General features: G+C 42.1%; 1 protein-coding gene across 5 annotated transcripts in view; it reads left to right on the top strand.

The window, feature by feature from the left end:
- RALYL (RALY RNA binding protein like) overlaps positions 1-18,828 on the top strand; it is an 885,605-nt gene that overhangs the window by 477,250 nt on the left and 389,527 nt on the right. For 2 of the 5 annotated variants that reach the window (XM_069600698.1, XM_069600697.1), the window contains exon 1: positions 10,862-11,304. The exons of 2 other annotated variants lie outside the window; for them this stretch is intronic. In XM_069600698.1, coding sequence (XP_069456799.1) covers positions 10,947-11,304 — 358 coding nt within the window. In that variant the 5' untranslated portion in view covers positions 10,862-10,946. Of the gene's footprint in view, positions 1-10,855; positions 11,305-18,828 lie in introns of those variants that run through there. One more of the 5 variants, XM_069600700.1, reaches the window with a different exon arrangement.

Below are 18,828 nucleotides of genomic sequence, written 5' to 3'. Positions count from 1 at the left end.
AGTTTCTGCTGCATCTGTTAAAATCTTCCCAGTTTGTAGGAGGCGTGGGATAGTAAGGCGTTGGGGGCTCAAAAGTGTTACAGGTTCACACTCTTAGATTCAAAGCGAACATCTTAACTGACGCTGTCCTCCTGATCAGCTTCGTCCCCCAACCTCAGTTCCCGCCTATGAAATGGGGATTTGCTTACTTCACTGAGTTCCTCTGAAAATTTGAGATAATGATATCTATGTAAGTACTTGTCTCCCGTGCTGTGTCATATTAGGAACTCAGCAAATGAGAATTCCTTCCCTTTTCTAGCCCATTTCTTGAATCCAAACACTTGGGGCTTTTAGATATAATTGTGCGTCTTAACAATATTAAGTAAGAGGTATAAATTCATTATAACTGATGCATGGTTCAATACTGGATGTTTCTCAATATACTATTATGGGAGATTAGATTTAGATTTACAGGAAAAAACTGAGCAGATACTGAACAGGATGTGGAAATCCCAGCCGCCTCCTTTAGCTTACCCTACTGTTAACATCTGATACGTTTGCTCCAATTAATGAATCAATATCGACACGGAGTTATTAACCAAAACTCCGAGCTTGTTCATATTTCCTTAGTTTTCTCCTCATGTCTTTTTTCTGTTCTGGGATCCCATCCAGGATAGCAGGTTGTCGTGTCTCCTTAGGATTCTCTTAGCTGTGACATTTTCCCAGGCTTTCCTTGTTTTTAATGACGGTGATAGTTTTCAGAAATACTGATCAAATGTATTGTAAAATGCTCTGCTAATGAACTCTGTGTGATGCTTTTGCTGTGATAAACAGGGATTATAGATTTTTGGAAGGGAGACGAGAGAGAGCAGCAGTTTCATCACATCATGTTGCAGGGTCACACTCAATTTATGTACAACGGTCCATGCTGACCTTGGTCACCTGGCTGAAGTGGTGTTGGTTAGGTTGCTACACTGGATGCTTTCCTTCCCTTGCTCTCCGCTTTGGAAGGAAGTCATTGTGCACAAGTCACACTTAGAAGTGGTGAGTTATGGCTCCCCTCCTTTAGGATAGAGCATTACATAATTTGGGGCTCCCAGGTGGCACTGGTGGAGGAGCACCCACTTGCCAGATGGGGTTCAGTCTCTGGGTCGGGAAGATCCCCCAGAGGAGGGCCTGGCAACCCGCTCCTGTCTTCTTACGTGGAGAATCCCCATGGACAGAGGAGCCTGGCGGGCTACAGTCCAGAGGGTCACAGAGTCAGACACCACTGAAGTGGCTTAGCATAGCCCAGCACATTACATAATTTATTTGGAATTTTTCTCATGTATTTATAAACTTACTCAACTATTTATATCACCATGAAGTCATGGATATGCATATATATATATGTATATGTGTATATATCTATATACATACGTATATCACATAAACATGTACACACAAATGTGAGGCTCCCCAGGTGGTGCTAGTGGTAAAGAATCCTCCTCCTAATGCCGGCGACATAAAAGACACAAGTTCGATCCTGTGTTGGGAAAATTCCCCTGGAGAAAGGCATGGCAACCCACTCCAGGATTCTTGCCTGGAGACTCCCTTGAACAGAGGAGCCTGGAGGGCTATAGTCCGTAGGGTCGCCAAGAGTCAGACATGGCTAAAGCGACTTACACACACACATACAAACATATACATAACTGTGTATAGTTACAGCTACAGTTCAATGGTTGCATGGCATCACTGACTCCATGGGCATGAGTTTGAGCAAGCTCCGGGAGTTGGTGATGGACAGGGAAGCCTGGCGTGCTGCAGTCCACGGGGTCGAAAAGAGTCAGACACGACTGAGCGCCTGAACTGAACAGTAGCTCACGCTGTTCCAGCTTTGACCATCTGGAGCTCTTTCAGGTGGGCCCTGTGCTTTTCGACATAGCCCCTTCAGTGTTTGCGTGGGCGTGTGCATGCGCGTGTGTGCATGCATGCGTGTGTGCGCGCATGTGCGCGTGTGTGCGTGTGCGTGTGTGTGCGCGTGTGCGCGCATGCATGCATGTGTGTGCGTGCGCGTGCGTGCGTGTGTGCGTGTGCGTGCGTGTGTGCGTGTGCGTGTGCGCGTGTGTGCATGTGCGCGCATGCATGCATGTGTGTGTGCGTGTGTGCGCGTGTGTGTGCGCGTGTGCGTGCGTGTGTGCATGTGTGTGCGTGTGTGTGCATGTGTATGTGCACGCGTGTGCGTGTGTGTGCGCTGCAGAACTTTCTGACTCTCTGGTGGATATTCCAGGATGTTCCAGGCTTGTGTTGTCTTCCCCGGTCCCAGTTCCAGAATCCGCCATTCTCCAGGGAGCTCATGATGTTGCTCAGTGGAGAATGACTTTAGAAACTAAGATCCCAGCACCGGGCGTGCTGCTGCACCTGGCGTGCGGTTTCTCTCAGGCATTCAGATCTCAGCGTCCACATCCACAGTGTTGTTTTATCACGGTTTATCTTACCTTGCAAAAATCTAGAAGTGGTGTTCTATGACTAGGTCACTGGGTGCTTTTTGTAAATATCTTATTCAATTGGGTTTTCCAGTAAGTAAACTCATGGGTTAATGCATAGAAGTCATTAACATCCTAGAAATTATTATATATATCAAAGAGGTAATTATTTTTATAAAACTTAACAGTGATATACTGCTAACATTTTCTATTTTGCTAATACTTTTTCTTCCAAGGGTGAAAACATCCCAGTTTTCCTGGGCCTGAGGGAGTTCCCAGAATGCAGTACCCTGATTTTTAAAACCAGCAGAGCTTTAGCAAGCACTGCCTAGATGGGCCCCCATCCAGAGCTCCTATAACGTGGCCATTGGGTGTTAGACATGGCCTCAGGTAGGGACGCAGAGGTCTCTGTGTTTATGTGTTTGTGTGTGTGTGTATGTTCACAAGCACATATGACAGTTGGGATTTTATCTGGGTATTTTCATCACATTATCCCTTGCTTAATGCCTGGCTCACAGTCGTGTTAGCTGTTAAGTCATGTCCAACTCTTTTGTGACCCCATGAACTATATTCTGCCAGGCTCCTCTGTCCTCTGCATTCCCCAGGCAAGAATACTGGAGTGGGCTGCTGTTTCCTTCTCCAGGGGATCTTCTCGACCCCAGGATCAAATCCGGGTCTCTTGCATTGCAGGCGGATTCATTACCATGAGAAGCACCAGAGAAGCCCAACTCACAGTAGGCACTCAATAAATATTTGTAAGTTAAACGAATGATCGATTATATGAATCTGTAGCATGTTTCATTAATGCAATAATTATGTGGCCAAGCCTTCTGTTAGGCATTTACGTATCACATTTCTGTTTTCAGAAATATTTTCCATCAGCTTTCTTTTCATCATAGTTCATTGATCTGTATTTCCTCTATCCTAGAGATATGTTGTGATCTTGAGAATAGTTTAGAAATTTTACGATTACAGCCACAGCTGTGGTGGGTGCACAACCCCATAACACAGAGTTATCGTTTTGATGGATAAAATATGGGATTCTCTTTTCTTGAGCTTCGATTTTTTTCCTATGTTTTCGATCATTTGTCTTTGTTTTCTTATGAATTCACTATTCCTGTTTTGGGTAATGTTTACTTGTATATTTGTCTTACTAATCAGACCTCTTTCTTAGTAATGCTATTAGCCCGTTTTCTAATACAGGCTGAACTTTTTCTCTTGGATTGTGGTTTGTCTGCTTGCCATATAGAAGTTTTCTATCTAGAGAATGTTTGTTTCTCATGGTCAAATATGTTTATTTTTATTTAGGATTTCTGGCTCTGGTGTCATCTGTAAGACCTAAAAAAAAAAAAGTTATTTATTACAAAATCAGTATCAAAAGTGGCTCGTGCGGTTTTCAATGTGTAACTCAAGCCATGAATACCTGGTCATATCCATTACCAGAAGGCAGATGTCACAAAAGCACAGCAGAAAAACGCTGTGCCTATGACAGAATCTCACATTTGGGTGCTTTGTTAGCAGTACCTACGGTGCTTATCTCTGAGCCAGAACAAGACTTCTAATGCATTCTGTAAAGCCAATAAGCAGCTGTTACCTGCTTTGGGAAGTAACTATGAAAAAGAAAATAGATCTAGCCTATTGCTGTGCTCCAGAACAAGACACAATAAAAATTAATAAGCTTCAATATTCTTTTCGGAGAGCATATGATTCTTTTATTTGAGGTATCACATTTTCTTTGCTTTTTGTTAGAGCAATATGAGAATTTTGAAAAAAGTACATCGCTGTGTTACTTTGGGAGGGCTGTTTTGTGTGGTTCGGTATAAGATGGAAAATTACAAAAATCATTTAAATGTGCTCGTAGTAAACAAGGGATTAAAAGAATATGACAACTTTGTTCAATGTGCTTAGAACAGCATTGCTAATGTAAGTTTAAAATGAATCCATAGTGACATCGTGCAAAGGAGAATATTGTCACTGCATGTAAACTGCTTATATTCTCCAGTAAATATAATTTAGTTATGGTAGCAAAATACACTGTGCAGAATGGATTATCTTCAGTCCTTCCTTTGAAGGTGGTTGCAGAGTGTTTACTTATGATCCAAGTTCACGGAGTGCAAAAGCTCTTGAAAAGATTAGGGATTTATGTATTACTTTGATTAAGTAAATCAAATGCTGGAAAATATAAAATATATAGGTAAACCCAGAATTTCAATGTAAAAGATTTTAAATGGAAAGAATTATGCTTGTCTTATAGAATTACAATCAGAAAACTGAGTCTCTGTTTTCATAAGACCAAAGAATGAATCCTTTAAAAAAATAAATGTTAGCACAGCAAGTTTAGTTGCAAAGAGTAGAAACATAAAAGGTTCACTTCTTTAAAAATATACAGCCCTAAAGATGTTTTACCATGTATTCATCCTTTCAAGAAATAATTGATTCTAAATGTAATCATAAAATTTTGGCAGAAAGCTCACATAACGTTTTCCTGACTTTTAATAATAATCCTGAAAACAATAGTTAGAATATACTGAATACTTACTTGCCAAGTGCAAGACACTGACTCTTAAGAGTGGCTCAGTGGTAAAGAATCCGCTTGGCAACGCAGGAGACACAAGAGACATGGCTTTAATTCCTGGGTCGGGAAGATCCCTTGGAGGAGGAAATAGCAACCCACTCCAGTATTCTCGCCTGGAGGATCCCAGGGACAGAGGAGCCTGGCTGGCCCTAAAGCTTTGGTCCATAGGTCGCCAAGAGTTGGACATGACTGAAGTGACTTCACACTCAGGAATCCATTAAAATAAAGTAATGCATTTGAGAAGGAGTTAGGCAAAGCTTTAAGCCCCTGAATATCTTTGCCAATAACTGCGGAAGCAACAAAGCTATTTATACAGCTTTATAAGTATATAGTGAGGCCATAATGTAATAACAGTGGTAACATGGAGCTACCATTGACCAGCTCTTCCCATGTGCGTGTCACCGCACTAAGTATCATGCTGTGATATTTAATTTAGTAACTGCTCTTTTCTATATCTTGCAAGTGAAGGTTCTGGGACTTAGAGAAGTTATGTGATCTGCCCAAACTCACAAGGTAGTCAGCAAAGTGAAGACACAGACCCAGTCCTGGCCTCGGTGCATCAGTGCTCGTCAAAGCTGACGTGCACACCTGCCCCCCAGGGATCCTGTTGGTGGTGCAGCTTCTGACCCAGAAGACCTGAGTGCAGGCTGAGAGGCCATATTTCTAAAAACCTCTCAAATGATGCCAGTGCTTCTGGTCAGAGCTGGCTACGATGGCTCAGTGGGTGAAGAACCCACCTGCCAAGGCAGGGGACACAGGAGACGTGGGTTCGATTCCTGGGTTGGGAAGATCCCCTGGAGAAGGAAATGGCAAGCCACTCCAGCATTCTTTCCTGCAGAATCCCATGGATAGAGGAGCCTGGTGGGCCACAGTCCAGGGGTTACAGAGTCAGACACGACTGAGCTACTAAACAGCAACAACAAAGCAAAATGCACGTGGAGCCTCTGGTCAGCACTTCTGAAAGGCAGAGCGCAGGTCAAGTTCAGGTTCTCTTAGGGCGGCTGTGCAGGTCACAGCGGGCTGCGGAGTCACCGTGACATGCGCTGTCTTGTCCACGGAGAGCTAGTGCTTTGTGTAAATGCTGGGCTGTCGTGGGACATCAGTAATCTCTCTGATAAATTCTCCTCTAAGTTTAACCCTACATTAGAAAGAACTCATTCCCATGCTTCTCCTGACATGAGAATTTCTCAAGTCTAGGTTCCTATTGTGCTTGGCACATAGAAGTCACTCAGTCTAATGTAGATTCTTTTGAGATCCTCAGAAGTTTTTTTTTTTTTTTAAACTTTTTTGAGCACCATTTTCTTCATTTTACACTGTGAAAAATTACTCTGCCTTACTCAATTAAAGGATCGATATTATCATCTCTCAAATATTTTGCAATCTCTCAAATATTTTCCTAATTTACACTGTATTACACTTGAACTTTGAAAGAAAAGTTATGACCAACCTAGACAGCGTATTAAAGAGCAGAGACATTACTTTGCCAACAAAGGTCCGTCTATTCAAAGCTATGGTTTTTCCAGTGGTCATGTATGGATGTGAGAGCTGGACTATCAAGAAAGCTGAGTGCTGAAGAACTGATGCTTTTGAACTGTGGTGTTGGAGAAGACTCTTGAGAGTCCCTTGGACTGCAAGGAGATCCAACCAGTCCATCCTAAAGGAGATCAGTCCCGGGTGTTCACTGGAAGGATTGATGCTGAAGCTGAAATTCCAATACTTTGGCCTCCTGATGGGAAGAGCTGACTCATTTGAAAAGACCCTGATGCTGGGAAAGACTGATGGCAGGAGGGGAAGGGGATGACAGAGGATGAGATGGTTGGATGACATCATCGACTCGATGGAGATGAGTTTAAGTAAACTTCAGGAGCTGGTGATGGACAGGAGACCTGGCGTGCTGTAGTCCATGGGGCTGCAGAGAGTCAGACACAACGGAGCAAAAACTGAACTGAACTGACAGTGAATCATTTCTTAAAATCAAAATTTTCTCTGTAGCTTTTACTCAAACTAATTTACTTCATACAGCTTGAGAAATTCCATATAGAAACTTTTCCACTCCTACATCAAAAGTTACAGAATTTGAGGCCGACAAGCCACCCTCCATCTTTGGGCTTCATCATACAGTATTTTGAGGCAAGGTGTCTGCCCTTTCAAGTTAGAACTCTACAGTTTATAAGTTCTGTGCTGTGCTTGGGAGCTCAGTCGGGTCTGACTCTGCGGCCCCATGGACTGTAGCCCACCAGGCTCCTCTGTCCATGGGATTCTCCAGGCAAGGATACTGGAATGGGTTGCCATTTCCTTCTCCAGGGGATCTTCCCAACCCAGGAATTGAACTGGGGTATCCTGCATTGCAGGCAAATTCTTTACCAGCTGAGCCACCCAAGATTAAGTAGGTAAGCCTTCATGTCCTCATCTGGAAATGAGATCCATTAATAGGAACTTCCCCAGTGACATTCTTCTACGTGTAGTTAGACGTGGCATATACTAGCTTTTTACCAATACCCCTGTTTGGGATTCAGTTTGAAATCCTGGCATAATGTTTTTCTTAATATTTTATTAAATTCCATTTTGCAATTATAAAAGTAGTAGCTATGTCATAGAATTGATAAAAGCATTACTGTTAAGATTAATTTTCAAATACAACAACTGTAAGCACCCTCTCTCTGCCTGCTTAGTCCTTAGTGAGGACTGAGTAAGTTTTGCTGTCCCTGTTATTAGTGGGATTAGTAGTGCATGCAGGGCAGGTTTCAGTGTTGGTGTCAGCATTGATCTTTCCAGAACAGGGGAGAAGTTCTTCCCTCTGTGCTGGGATTCCGTGCTGAAGCTGTAAGGGTATAATCAGCCTACACCTCCCTGCCTCTCCAGTGGACTCTGGGCCTAGCTCTTCACTCTTCCTCGGGAGTAGGTTGCTTAACTTGCCTGTGGGACGCTGTGTAGATCCTTCGGTGTTTGAGGTTGGAAGGGACCCTGGATGTCATAGAATTCAACTCTTTTGTTTCTACCGGGGTCTGTAAAATGAGTGTCCTAGCTGATAAAATGCTGGTACCACAGTCAAATGTTTCTTCCCTTTTTTCCAACGTATTCTTTTGAAAACACGTGCATATTTCGGATGGTGAGGAGGATGCCTCGTCCATGTTGCACATGGCATTTCCTGACTTCAGGAAAACATCTTCCTGACCCCTGCCCTTGGGGAATGATAGCATAAATTACTGTAAAATTAGACAATTAAGCAGAAGCCACTTATTTCCTTGTGTGCCATCATATTTCCTTTTTATATTTTCATCATTTTTTTTTACAGTACGAATGGCTAATGGGTATTTCAAAAATATTTAATAAGTAAACCTAGGCACATTTCCTTTTAAGTAGAGCCATCTCATAACGTTCCACTTTAAGATGCTTTGTGATATTCTATGGAAATTTTTCTGAAATGCATTATCACTTTTTTGCTATACTCTTTTTACTAAATTGAGTTTAGTTCACCCAATTTAACTAGTTTCAGAGAAGAGTGATGGAATCTTTCTCTCCTATTAAATCTTATTTCCCAACTATATCAGCTTTTAGCAGTTAGCCTTCTTTTTCCGCTATCATGTTAAAAATTATGGGAAAAAAAAAAAAAAAGGAAAGCCAGGCAGAGTCTCAGCTCTTCGTTCGGGCTTTTGCACAGAACATGGGGTCAGTGCTGGCATTAGGTTATGTGCTATCTCTTTCCATAAAAGAATTTCAACCACCGAGTCTCTCAACAAAAGGATTGCAGAGTCAAATTAAGTTTGATTAGTCAGCTTTAAACAATCGACTACATCTAAGTCAACAGGTTCCATGATAACTTGACTACAGAGCCTTCATTAAGAACAAAACCAACGTCAGTGCAGTCCAGCATTTGTTGTATTCATTTTCACTGTGGGTGGCAATAACCTCGAGGATGCTAAGACAGACTGTAAGGGGTGGGTTCTACATTTCAACCCACCCTCTGAAAAGTGACTGTTCTGAATGTGTGTGATGCCGACCTTATGCAGATTCCTAAATCTAGGGTGTGTGAATTTGGGCATTATTTTAAGTCCCTTTTTTGTGAAGCTAATTTGCCCTTCAGCACAGGCTTCTCAAGACATAGCACTCATTATTCATGAAACTATATCTGTATAATCATTTTAATAATATAGATAGTTTAAATATTTGAGTTAAAATCTCGAATGTATGAAATGAATCAGGAGAAGCCACAGAAAACTGATGCTATGTCCATGATGGAACTGTGGAGGGAACCATTCAAGGCAGACGTAGCGGTGAGTGAGGATTGGACCTGTGCTTGATAAACATGAGAGGACAGAGCGTTTGATGCCTCAAAGTGGAGACGGCAGTGGGTGGTAATAACCTAGAGAGATGCAAGCGAAAAGCTAGTCCCCAGTTGTATTTCAGCATGAAAGCCTTCTTCAACTTTTATTCTAGGGAAAATATAGAAGTGTTTGCTTTATTGGTAATGTCAGATAAATCTGAAGAGTGATTTTCTTCCAACTCAGAATTCAGTCTCAGACATGAACACTCATTATTTACTGGCCAGACCATATCCCAGGCACTGAACCATCTTTATAGCCTAATTGGAGCCATTGAACTTTGGGCAGGTTTTTACAGAGGTGGTCAGAATTTCCCAGAAAAACAGCAGCCACAAATGTTGAGAAAGAATTCCCTGAGGGCGAGTGTGCCTGGGTGAGAAGACAGGCCATGCGCTCCACAGAATCTCATGGGCACTGGTATAATTTTTCTAGAAACGTCCTTTAAAGCTTATAGAATAAAGCCCTGATTTCCTTACTCTCCTATGAAAAGGATCCAAGCATCTACGTGGTGTGTAAACTCTGCCAACATAAAGTCCTGTGGATCATGAAAAGCTTATGTAGTATATAACGGGAAATAAAGCAAGAAAAAGTATTTTGGGGTTTGAAAAACAGACCCGTTCTTATTTCAAGGAATAAGATTTGGAGTAAAAACCCCAAGTTGTTACCTGTATGGTCATAAACTGTTAGATGATGGATCTGAAGTCTTGTATAAAGTGAGAATTAGATAGATTCCACGGTTTTATGAGATAGTCTTGTACATTTTTAAGGGACTATCTCTTTTGAAGTCTTTGTACCCATCACATGTGCTCAAAATTCAAGATGTGTGGCTAACTAAAAATTAGTCATGATTACAATATACAAAGTTCTTAGTAACAAATAATAATAATAGTGATAAGCCTAACAGAAATTTGAATGTGGCCCTGTATGAAGAACTTGTTCTTAGTTTGATTCCATTTCCAAATATTAGATCAGTTCTGTTCCTCAGTTATGACATGCAGTTGTATTTGTTATTTTATTGTTTAAAATTTCAATAGGAACAGGTTGTGCATTAGGTAAAGAATTGATGAGTTAAATTATAATATTAGTTCAAAAGCATGAAACAATAGCTTGATCTAATTCACCGCACAAAATAACTACTATCATATTCCGTTTTAAAAGCATTGCTTGTTATGTATGGGAAGTATAGTGATTAGAACAGATGTGTTTGTGAAATTAATAAATCTCCCAATTAGTATTTTGCAAAACACCCTTAAGTTTCACTTTTTCCAGTGGTAAACCGCCAACAGCAGCAGAATTGAATTTGTATTCTCTTAATACTGAGATCGTCACTGACCTTCATAAAAGTTCTCTTGGGGAAGTGTGGGCAGGGAGTTTTCAGTTGGGTGCATTAAGCAGAGGGCGCAAGGTGGGCGCATGGAATCAAGAATTACAAACTCTTGGAAGGATGGTTTGCAGTCAGTTAGAGGACAGCTGCCCAGGGGGCGCTCATGGTCAGGAACCCGCCCGCTGGTTCTGGACACGCAGGACACTCGGGCTTCACTCCCGGGTGGGAAGAAGCGGAGGAGGGCGTGCAGCCCGCTCCAGTGATGTTGCCTGGAGAATCCCATGCAGAGAGGAGCCTGGGGGACTAAGTCCGTGCGGTCGCAGAGTCGGACACGACTGAGCGACTTGTACCCACGCAAGTCCGAGCGAGGACCCCCGGGCAGAAGACAGGGAAGTGTGAGCGCCCTGACCGTGAGCCCCCGGATTCCAGGCGGGGCCCGGATTCCGGTCGGGGCTCTGTTCGCTCTGCCTGCTTTACGCTCTAAACGGTTTGTCAGTAAGATTCTGAATATCGGAATAGAGGACCTTAGAGAAAATTCACTGACACACTCCACTGTTGGTGTACTACTCAGCGTTAACCACACGATGGCGCCCTTTCTCCATTTTTTCCTCATGCTAATTTTGAAGAAAATCCATGCAGGTAAGTCCTAGATGTAATAAAAGACGTTTAAACTTACCAGAATATTCCTCTGAAAATTTTACGTTCCTTTTGACAAGGGAAATTAATTAAATAAGTATTCACAACCAGCCACAGATTGTTTCAGATGAAATTTCAGATGTCTGGAAAAAATCAATTCAGGAACATTGATTTTAATATTTCTTAGAAAAGACACTGGAAAAAAAAACATAAATATATAACTACTTCAGAATAGAATGCTATTTCACTGTGATTGATTGAATGCAAATTTTGTCAATGTTTCACTGAAAGTTTCAACTTTCATCTTAGGTTAGAAGGATCTGTTAACAACAAAAACACTCCTTATACACAAATAGATAATTCCAATATTTAATAAAGAGTTATCTATCTTTCTTTCAATAAGCAATCATTAAATGGAAAGAGAAATAGAATAGTAAAGGGGAATAACAGTGCATACATGTCCAAATTGGGTTTTGAGTGACAGGCAGACTCAAACCACACTGGGAAGTCCTGTATATTAGCAATCTGGAGTCCCAGTTGGAAAAAGGTCACTGGAGTGTATCTGTTCCACTGGTGGAACTTCAGAATTGCAGTTTGAGTTGTTATTGTTCAGTCCCTCCATTGTGTCTGACTCTTTGAGACCACATGGACTGCAGCATGCCAGGCCTCCCTGTCCATCACCAACTCCTGGAGTTCACCCAAACCCATGTCCATCAAGTCAGTGATGCCATCCAGCCATCTCATCCTCTGTCGGCCCCTTCTCCTCCTGCCCCCAATCCCTCCCAGCATCAGAGTCTTTTCCAGTGAGTCAACTCTTCGCATGAGGTGACCAAAGTACTGGAGTTTCAGCTTCAGCATCATTCCTTCCAAAGAACACCCAGGGCTGATCTCCTTCAGAATAGACTGGTTGGATCTCCTTGCAGTCCAAGGGACTCTCAAGAGTCTTCTCCAACACCACAGTTCAAAAGCATCAATTCTTCAGTGCTCAGCCTTCTTTATGGTCCAACTCTCACATCCATACATGACCACAGGAAAAACCATAGCTTTGATTAGATGGACCTTTGTTGACAAAGTAATGTCTCTGCTTTTTAATATTCTGTCTAGGTTGGTCATAGCTTATCTTCCAAGGAGCAAGCATTTTTTAAATTTCGTGACTACAGTCGCCATCTGCAGTGATTTTGGAGCCCAGGAGAATAAAATCTGTCATTGTTTCCATTATTTTCCCATCTATTCATCATGAAGTGATGGGACCAGATGCCATGACCTTAGTTTTTTGAATGTTGAGCTTTAAGCCAGCTTTTTCTTGCTCCTCTTTCACTTTCATCAAGAGGCTCTTTAGTTCCTCTTCGCTTTCTGCCATAAATGTGGTGTCATCTGCATATCAGAAGTTATTGATATTTCTCCCGGCAATCTTGATTCCAGCTTGTGCTTCTTCCAGCACAGCATTTCTCATGATGTACTCTGCATAGAAGTTAAATAAGCAGGGTGACAATATACACCCTTGACAAACTCCTTTTCTAATTTGGAATCAGTCCGTTGTTCCATGTCTGGTTCTAACTGTTGCTTCTTGACCTGCATGTTGGTTTCTCAGGGGGCAGGTTAGGTGGCCTGGTATTCCCATCCCTTTAAGTATTTTCCACAGTTTGTTGTGATCCACACAGTCAAAGGGTTTAGTGTAGTCAAAGAAGTGGAATAAGTGTTTTTCTGGAACTCTCTTGCTTTTTTGATGATCCAATGGATGTTGGCAATTTGATCTCTGGTTCCTCTGCCTTTTCTAAAACCAGCTTGAACATCTGGAAGTTCACGGTTCACTTACTGCTGAAGCCTGGCTTGGAGAATTTGGAGAATTCCTTTATGAGCGTGTGAGATGAGTGCAATTGTGCTGTAGTTTGAGAATTCTTTGGCATTGCCTTTCTTAGGGATTGGAGGGACTGGAATGAAAACTGACCTTTTCCAGTCCTGTGGCCACTGCTGAGTTTTCCAAATCTGCTGGCCTATTGAGCACAACAGTTTCACAGCATCATCTTTCAGGATTCGAAATAGCTCAACTGGAATTCCATCACCTCCACTAGCTTTGTTTGTAGTGATGCTTCCTAAGGCCCCCTTGACTTCGCATTCCAGGCTGTCTGGCGTGGGTGAGCGATCACACCGTCATGGTAAACTGGGTCATGAAGATATTTTTTGTGTAGTTCTCTGTATTCTTGCCACCTCCTTTTAGTATCTTCTTCTATTATGTCCATACCATTCTGTACCTTATTTTGCCCATCTTTGTAGTCCGAGGGTTCCCACTTACAATCTCAGGCCTTAAACTGAAAGGATCATCAGTTTGCTCACAAACTGCTGCTCTGGTTTTATGTTAATCTTCCTTACAATGCTGTTTGCTTTGTCTTGTGAATCTTGGAGTGTTGTTAAGCCCTAGTTTCAGTTGGCCAGACCCCCTCTAGGGGCTCAACAATTCCAAGACGTGCCTCCTTTCTTATCTATGGTGCTCCTTGTCTTGCTCTCACAGCAAGCAAACCTTCAGGTAAGTGTCCCGGCAGGTCAGAAGCCTCTGTGCCTGCTTTTCTCTGAAGCCTGAACAGAGGACTTCCATTTAATATCCCTAACGGCCTGAACCAAGTCTTACAGTTATTAAACCTCACTGAGTACTTGTACAGAAGTATGTCATCATTATTACATTCCATTGTATGTCTGTTTGTGCCAGACTTAGCATGTATTACCAGAGATTATCTGTCTTTGATCTTTGATTAATAATGTTTTAGAGTAGTTATTAATAAAATAATCTAGATAATGAGTAACACCACCATGCAATGGCACCCCACTCCAGTACTCTTGCCTGGCAAATCCCATGGACGGAAGAGCCTGGCGTGCTGCAGTCCATGGGATCGCAAAGAGTCGGACACGACTGAGCAACTTCACTTTCACTTTTCACTTCCATGCATTGGAAAAGGAAATGGCAACCCACTCCAGTGTTCTTGCCTGGAGACTCCCAGGGATGGGGGAGCCTGGTGGGCTGCCATCTATGGGGTCGCAAGGAGTTGGACACGACTGAAGCGACTTAGCAGCAGCAGCAGCAGCAACACCACCATGACATGTTTGGATGCCATCACCAACTCAGTGGGAGATGGTGATGGACAGGGAGGCCTGGCGTGCTGCGGTCCATGGGGTTGCAAAGAGTCGGACATGACTGAGCGACTGAACTGAACTGCGCACCACCAAATATCTGGTGTTGGTGGAGAAGCTTACAGTTTACTGTGTGTTCATGGGCTTTATTTCACATGATGCTGAAGGACCAATCAAATTTCTATTTCAAAGAAAATTTAAAGCCCTGACGGATTCTGGAAAAAGTAAAATTGGTACCATTACTTCCCTCCATCTTAAATATTTATACCACCATTGGTATGCTTTTGTTCTTTAACAGCCTATCTTTAACTTGACATGCTAGGTAGCTTTAAATTATTGCAACCATAAAAGGACATGGTTCATGTCATTTTTGGACTGGACTGAATGACCTAATCAGTGCCAAAGAATTGATGCTTTTGAACTGTGGTGTTGGAGAAGACTCTTGAGACTCCCTTGGACTGCAAGGAGATCCAACCAGTCCATCCTAAAGGAGATCGGTCCTGGGTGTTCTTTGGAAGGAATGATGCTAAAGCTGAAACTCCAATACTTTGGCCACCTCGTGTGAAGAGTTGACTCACTGGAAAAGACTCTGATGCTGGGAGGGATTGGGGGCAGGAGGAGAAGGGGCCGACAGAGGATGAGATGGCTGGATGGCATCACCGACTCAATGGACATGAGTTTGGGTGAACTCCGGGAGTTGGTGACGGACAGGGAGGCCTGGCGTGCTGCAATTCATGGGGTCACAAAGAGTTGGACACGACTGAACGACTGAACTGAACTGAACCGAATGACCTAAAAAAAAAAAAAGCTCCTAAAATCTTAAAATTTAGTATTCCTCTCCCCAGTTCAGAATCCTATTTTTCCCATTAGGTAGTACAATTCTTTTGGAATGATTCCCTTTTCTACTGTGATACTTTCCCAATTCTCTGTTCAGAATCAGGGTCTCTGAAATTCCTGTCTGTCTTTGTATAAGGACATTGTGGGTAGCTCCCAGTGCTCCGGGTCTCTCAGTGGTACACGTGCCTCTCTTCCTGGGATGCTCTGTGATTCCAGGTTTCTTGCTGCGTTACTGGCCACTCTTTCTGTTTTTTTTTTTTTCCCCCTATTTCCTTCACTTCTGACTCTATATTCTGATAAACTCCAGACTTGTTTCTCTAGGTCAGACCTCTTCTCTAAGCTCATGCCTTGTAGCTAAAGTTGAATTCTTGATGTTTTCTGCTAGCCCACTGCAATGAGTGGCGTGATCATCCATTCCCACGCTGGTGCAAGTCAGGAAGCTGATGCCTGAGTCTGTCTCCAGTGCCGACACATAAGCAGACTTTATGCAACTTATTCCAAGTCAAGTACCCAGCTTAATTTACTCCTATTTCTTTCTGTTCCTATCGCCATCAGCCGAAATAGACCATCATGTCCCACCCAGACTATGCTATTAACCTTCTAATCCATGTCGTATTTTTCTTTCTTTTCCTTTTTTCAGTCCACTCTCTAGAGCCTCAGTCAAAGTAATCTTATAAGTAAGCTTGGTGTTACTCATTGTGTGAGACACTTCAGTGAATTATATTTGTTCAATAGAATTCTGTTAGCCTACCTGGTCTGGTTTGACGGGTGCTTACCTCTCCTCCAGTATTCAGAGTCACTTTTTTCTCTTCTCATTATCCTGCAGCCACCAGCTTTGATGCCTCTTCTTAACTTATTAGGTATTTCGTTTCAGCCCAGGATGTATTAGGATTCATGTCTCATGTCTTTTCTCATCTTTCAAGTTACAAATTGAGTAGTAGCACCTGAGAAAACTTCCTTACTAGCTTGTCCCACTATATCCCCATTAGATGTTGTCTGTCTTCTTTACATTGCTTCTTCCTTTGTGGATGTTTCTCTTCATCCTTTGTTACAATATAAGCATCTTTGGAGATAAACCAACTTGTTTTTGCTCACTCACAGGAAAATTTTTAAAAATTAAAGTAAATCCTAAACAGTAGGTGGTTTGTTAATATTCACTAAAAGAATTGAGTAAATGTATTGCTTACCAACTGACATGGTAGTTAAATTCTGAAGAAATGACTGTGGGAAATGACAAGCAGGATCATGAAATATTATTGATGAAAGTGTTGGGACAGAGTGCTGATCACTGAGCCAGGGTCAATGAGAATCATTGAGCTTTAAAAAATAAGTGAGAATAAGGGTAGATTGAGAGGTGGGACAGAAAGAACAGAAACCTTTTGCCAGAGAATTCACAGTCTCAATTTGAAGTGTCAGTGAAGAGAAAGGACATGAGAATTTTCAGCATTAATATTTTAGGAAAAATAGTTGTTGTTCAATCACTCAGGCACGTCTGACTCTTTGCAGCCCCATAGACTGCAGCACACCAGGCTTCCCCGTCCCTCACTGTCCCAGAGTTTGCTCAAACTCATGTCCATTCAGTCAGTGATGCCATCCAACCATCTCATCCTCTGTCGCCCCCTTCTCCTACTGCCTTCAATCTTTCCCTTCATCAGAGTCTTTTCCAATGAGTCAGCTCCAGGACTTGCTTTTACTGGCTGTATAAAGCTTCTCTATCTTTGACTACAAAGAACATGATCAGTCTAATTTCAGATCAATCGGTGATGTCCATGTGTAAAGACATTTCTTGGGTTGTTGGAAAAGAAACACTCTTGACAAAACTCTATGTTAGCCTTTGCCCTGCTTCATTTTGTACTTCAAGACCAAACTTGCCTGTTACTCCAGGTGTCTCCTGACCTCCTACTTTGGCATTCCAGTCCCCTATAATGAAAAGGACATCTGTTTGTTTTGTTTATTTTTTGGTGTTAGTTCTAGGTGCTGTCCATCTTCATAGAACTGGTCAACTTCAGCTTTTTAAGCATCAGTGGTTGGAGCATAGACTTGCATTACCGTGATGTCGAAATGCTTGCTTTGGAAATGAATGAAAATTATTCTGTTGTTTTTGAGATTGCACCCAAGTACTGCATTTCAGACTCTTTTACTCCATTTTTTCTAAGGGATTCTTGTCCACAGTAGTAGATATAACGGTCATCTGAGTTAAAGTCACCCATTCTCGGCCATTGTAGTTCACTGATTCCTAAAATGATGATGCTCAGTCTTGCCATCTCCTGCTTGGCCGTGTCTGGTTTACCTTAATTCATTCCAGGCTCCCATGCAATATTGTTCTTTACAGCAGTGGTTTCCCTTCCACCGCTAGATACAGCCACAGCTAAGCGTCATTCCCACTGTGACCCAGCCACTGCGTTCTTACTGGAGCTAATAGTAATTCTTGTCCACTCTTCCCCAGTAGCATACAGATTATTCTACTGTAAGCCTAATTGCTGATTTCTCTGACCACAGTTCTCATTTTGCGGTATATTAACTTTGCCCAACGTGAGGCTTATCTTTATAATACGCTTTGAAAAACCCAGTGGAGAGGGGATAATAAAGACCAGCAGCGTGGACAGCTTGGCCATAAAGCTTTAGCAAAACCTCCACAACGAAGTGGACTGTTCTTTCCCTGAAGCTGAGTCTTTGAGCAAATGCAGTAAATGCTTAGATTACGAATTGTTCGAACTGCATTTTCAATAAAATATTGGCCTTTTTAATAAAAAAAAGTTTGCTTTTAAGATGAAAAAGACCTATGCTCAAACAGAAAGAACTATGGTGAGTAAACTTGATTGCTTAGAGTGCACATGGGTTTAAAAGGGACTTTCGGAAACTTTTATGAGTCAGATGGGGCTTTCCTGATAGCTCAGATGGTAAAGAATCTGCCTGCGATACAGGAGACCCAGGTTCAATCCCTGGGTCTGGAACTTCCCCTGGAGAAAGGAATGGCAATCCACTCCAGTATTCTTACCTAGAGAATTGCATGAGCAGAGAATCCTGGAAAGCGACAGTCCATGGGGTCGCAAAGAGTCAGACACGGCTGAGCGTGCATATGAAAGGAATGAATAAGTCAGATAATTCTTCCAAGCATTGGCGTGTGTATTGTCACTTTGTTAGATGTTAAACATGGGGAAAATGACTGATGCAGTTTCCCTTTTTCTTCCACGTTTTTCCTCAGTAAAGCTCAATTTCAAATTAGGAGCTACAAGAATTTGATGTTGAGAAAACTAAAGATCAGAACTTTTTTTTGGCATGGCTAAACTGGAAAGTATTTTAGCAGAGTGGTAATAACTGTATTTTCAGTGCATAACTCAATGGCTGTTGCCTCAGGAAATATCTGGAGAACAGCATAATTGCTCAGAATTTCAGAGAAAGATAAACATTTTAATAAATCCATCTGCATTTCCAAGGGATTAAATCCTATAATACAAGAAGAAAAGCTTGATCATGAAATTTGATTTTGTAAAAGTCAGGGAACTTTGGATAGTATTAGGTGAATAAAACATAATTATCAAGAGCTAAAATTAAAATGTACTGTGT

Source organism: Ovis canadensis, chromosome 9 (assembly GCF_042477335.2).
Source record: "Ovis canadensis isolate MfBH-ARS-UI-01 breed Bighorn chromosome 9, ARS-UI_OviCan_v2, whole genome shotgun sequence".
NCBI lineage: Eukaryota > Metazoa > Chordata > Mammalia > Artiodactyla > Bovidae > Ovis > Ovis canadensis.
This window is presented reverse-complemented; position numbering and strand designations above follow the sequence as displayed.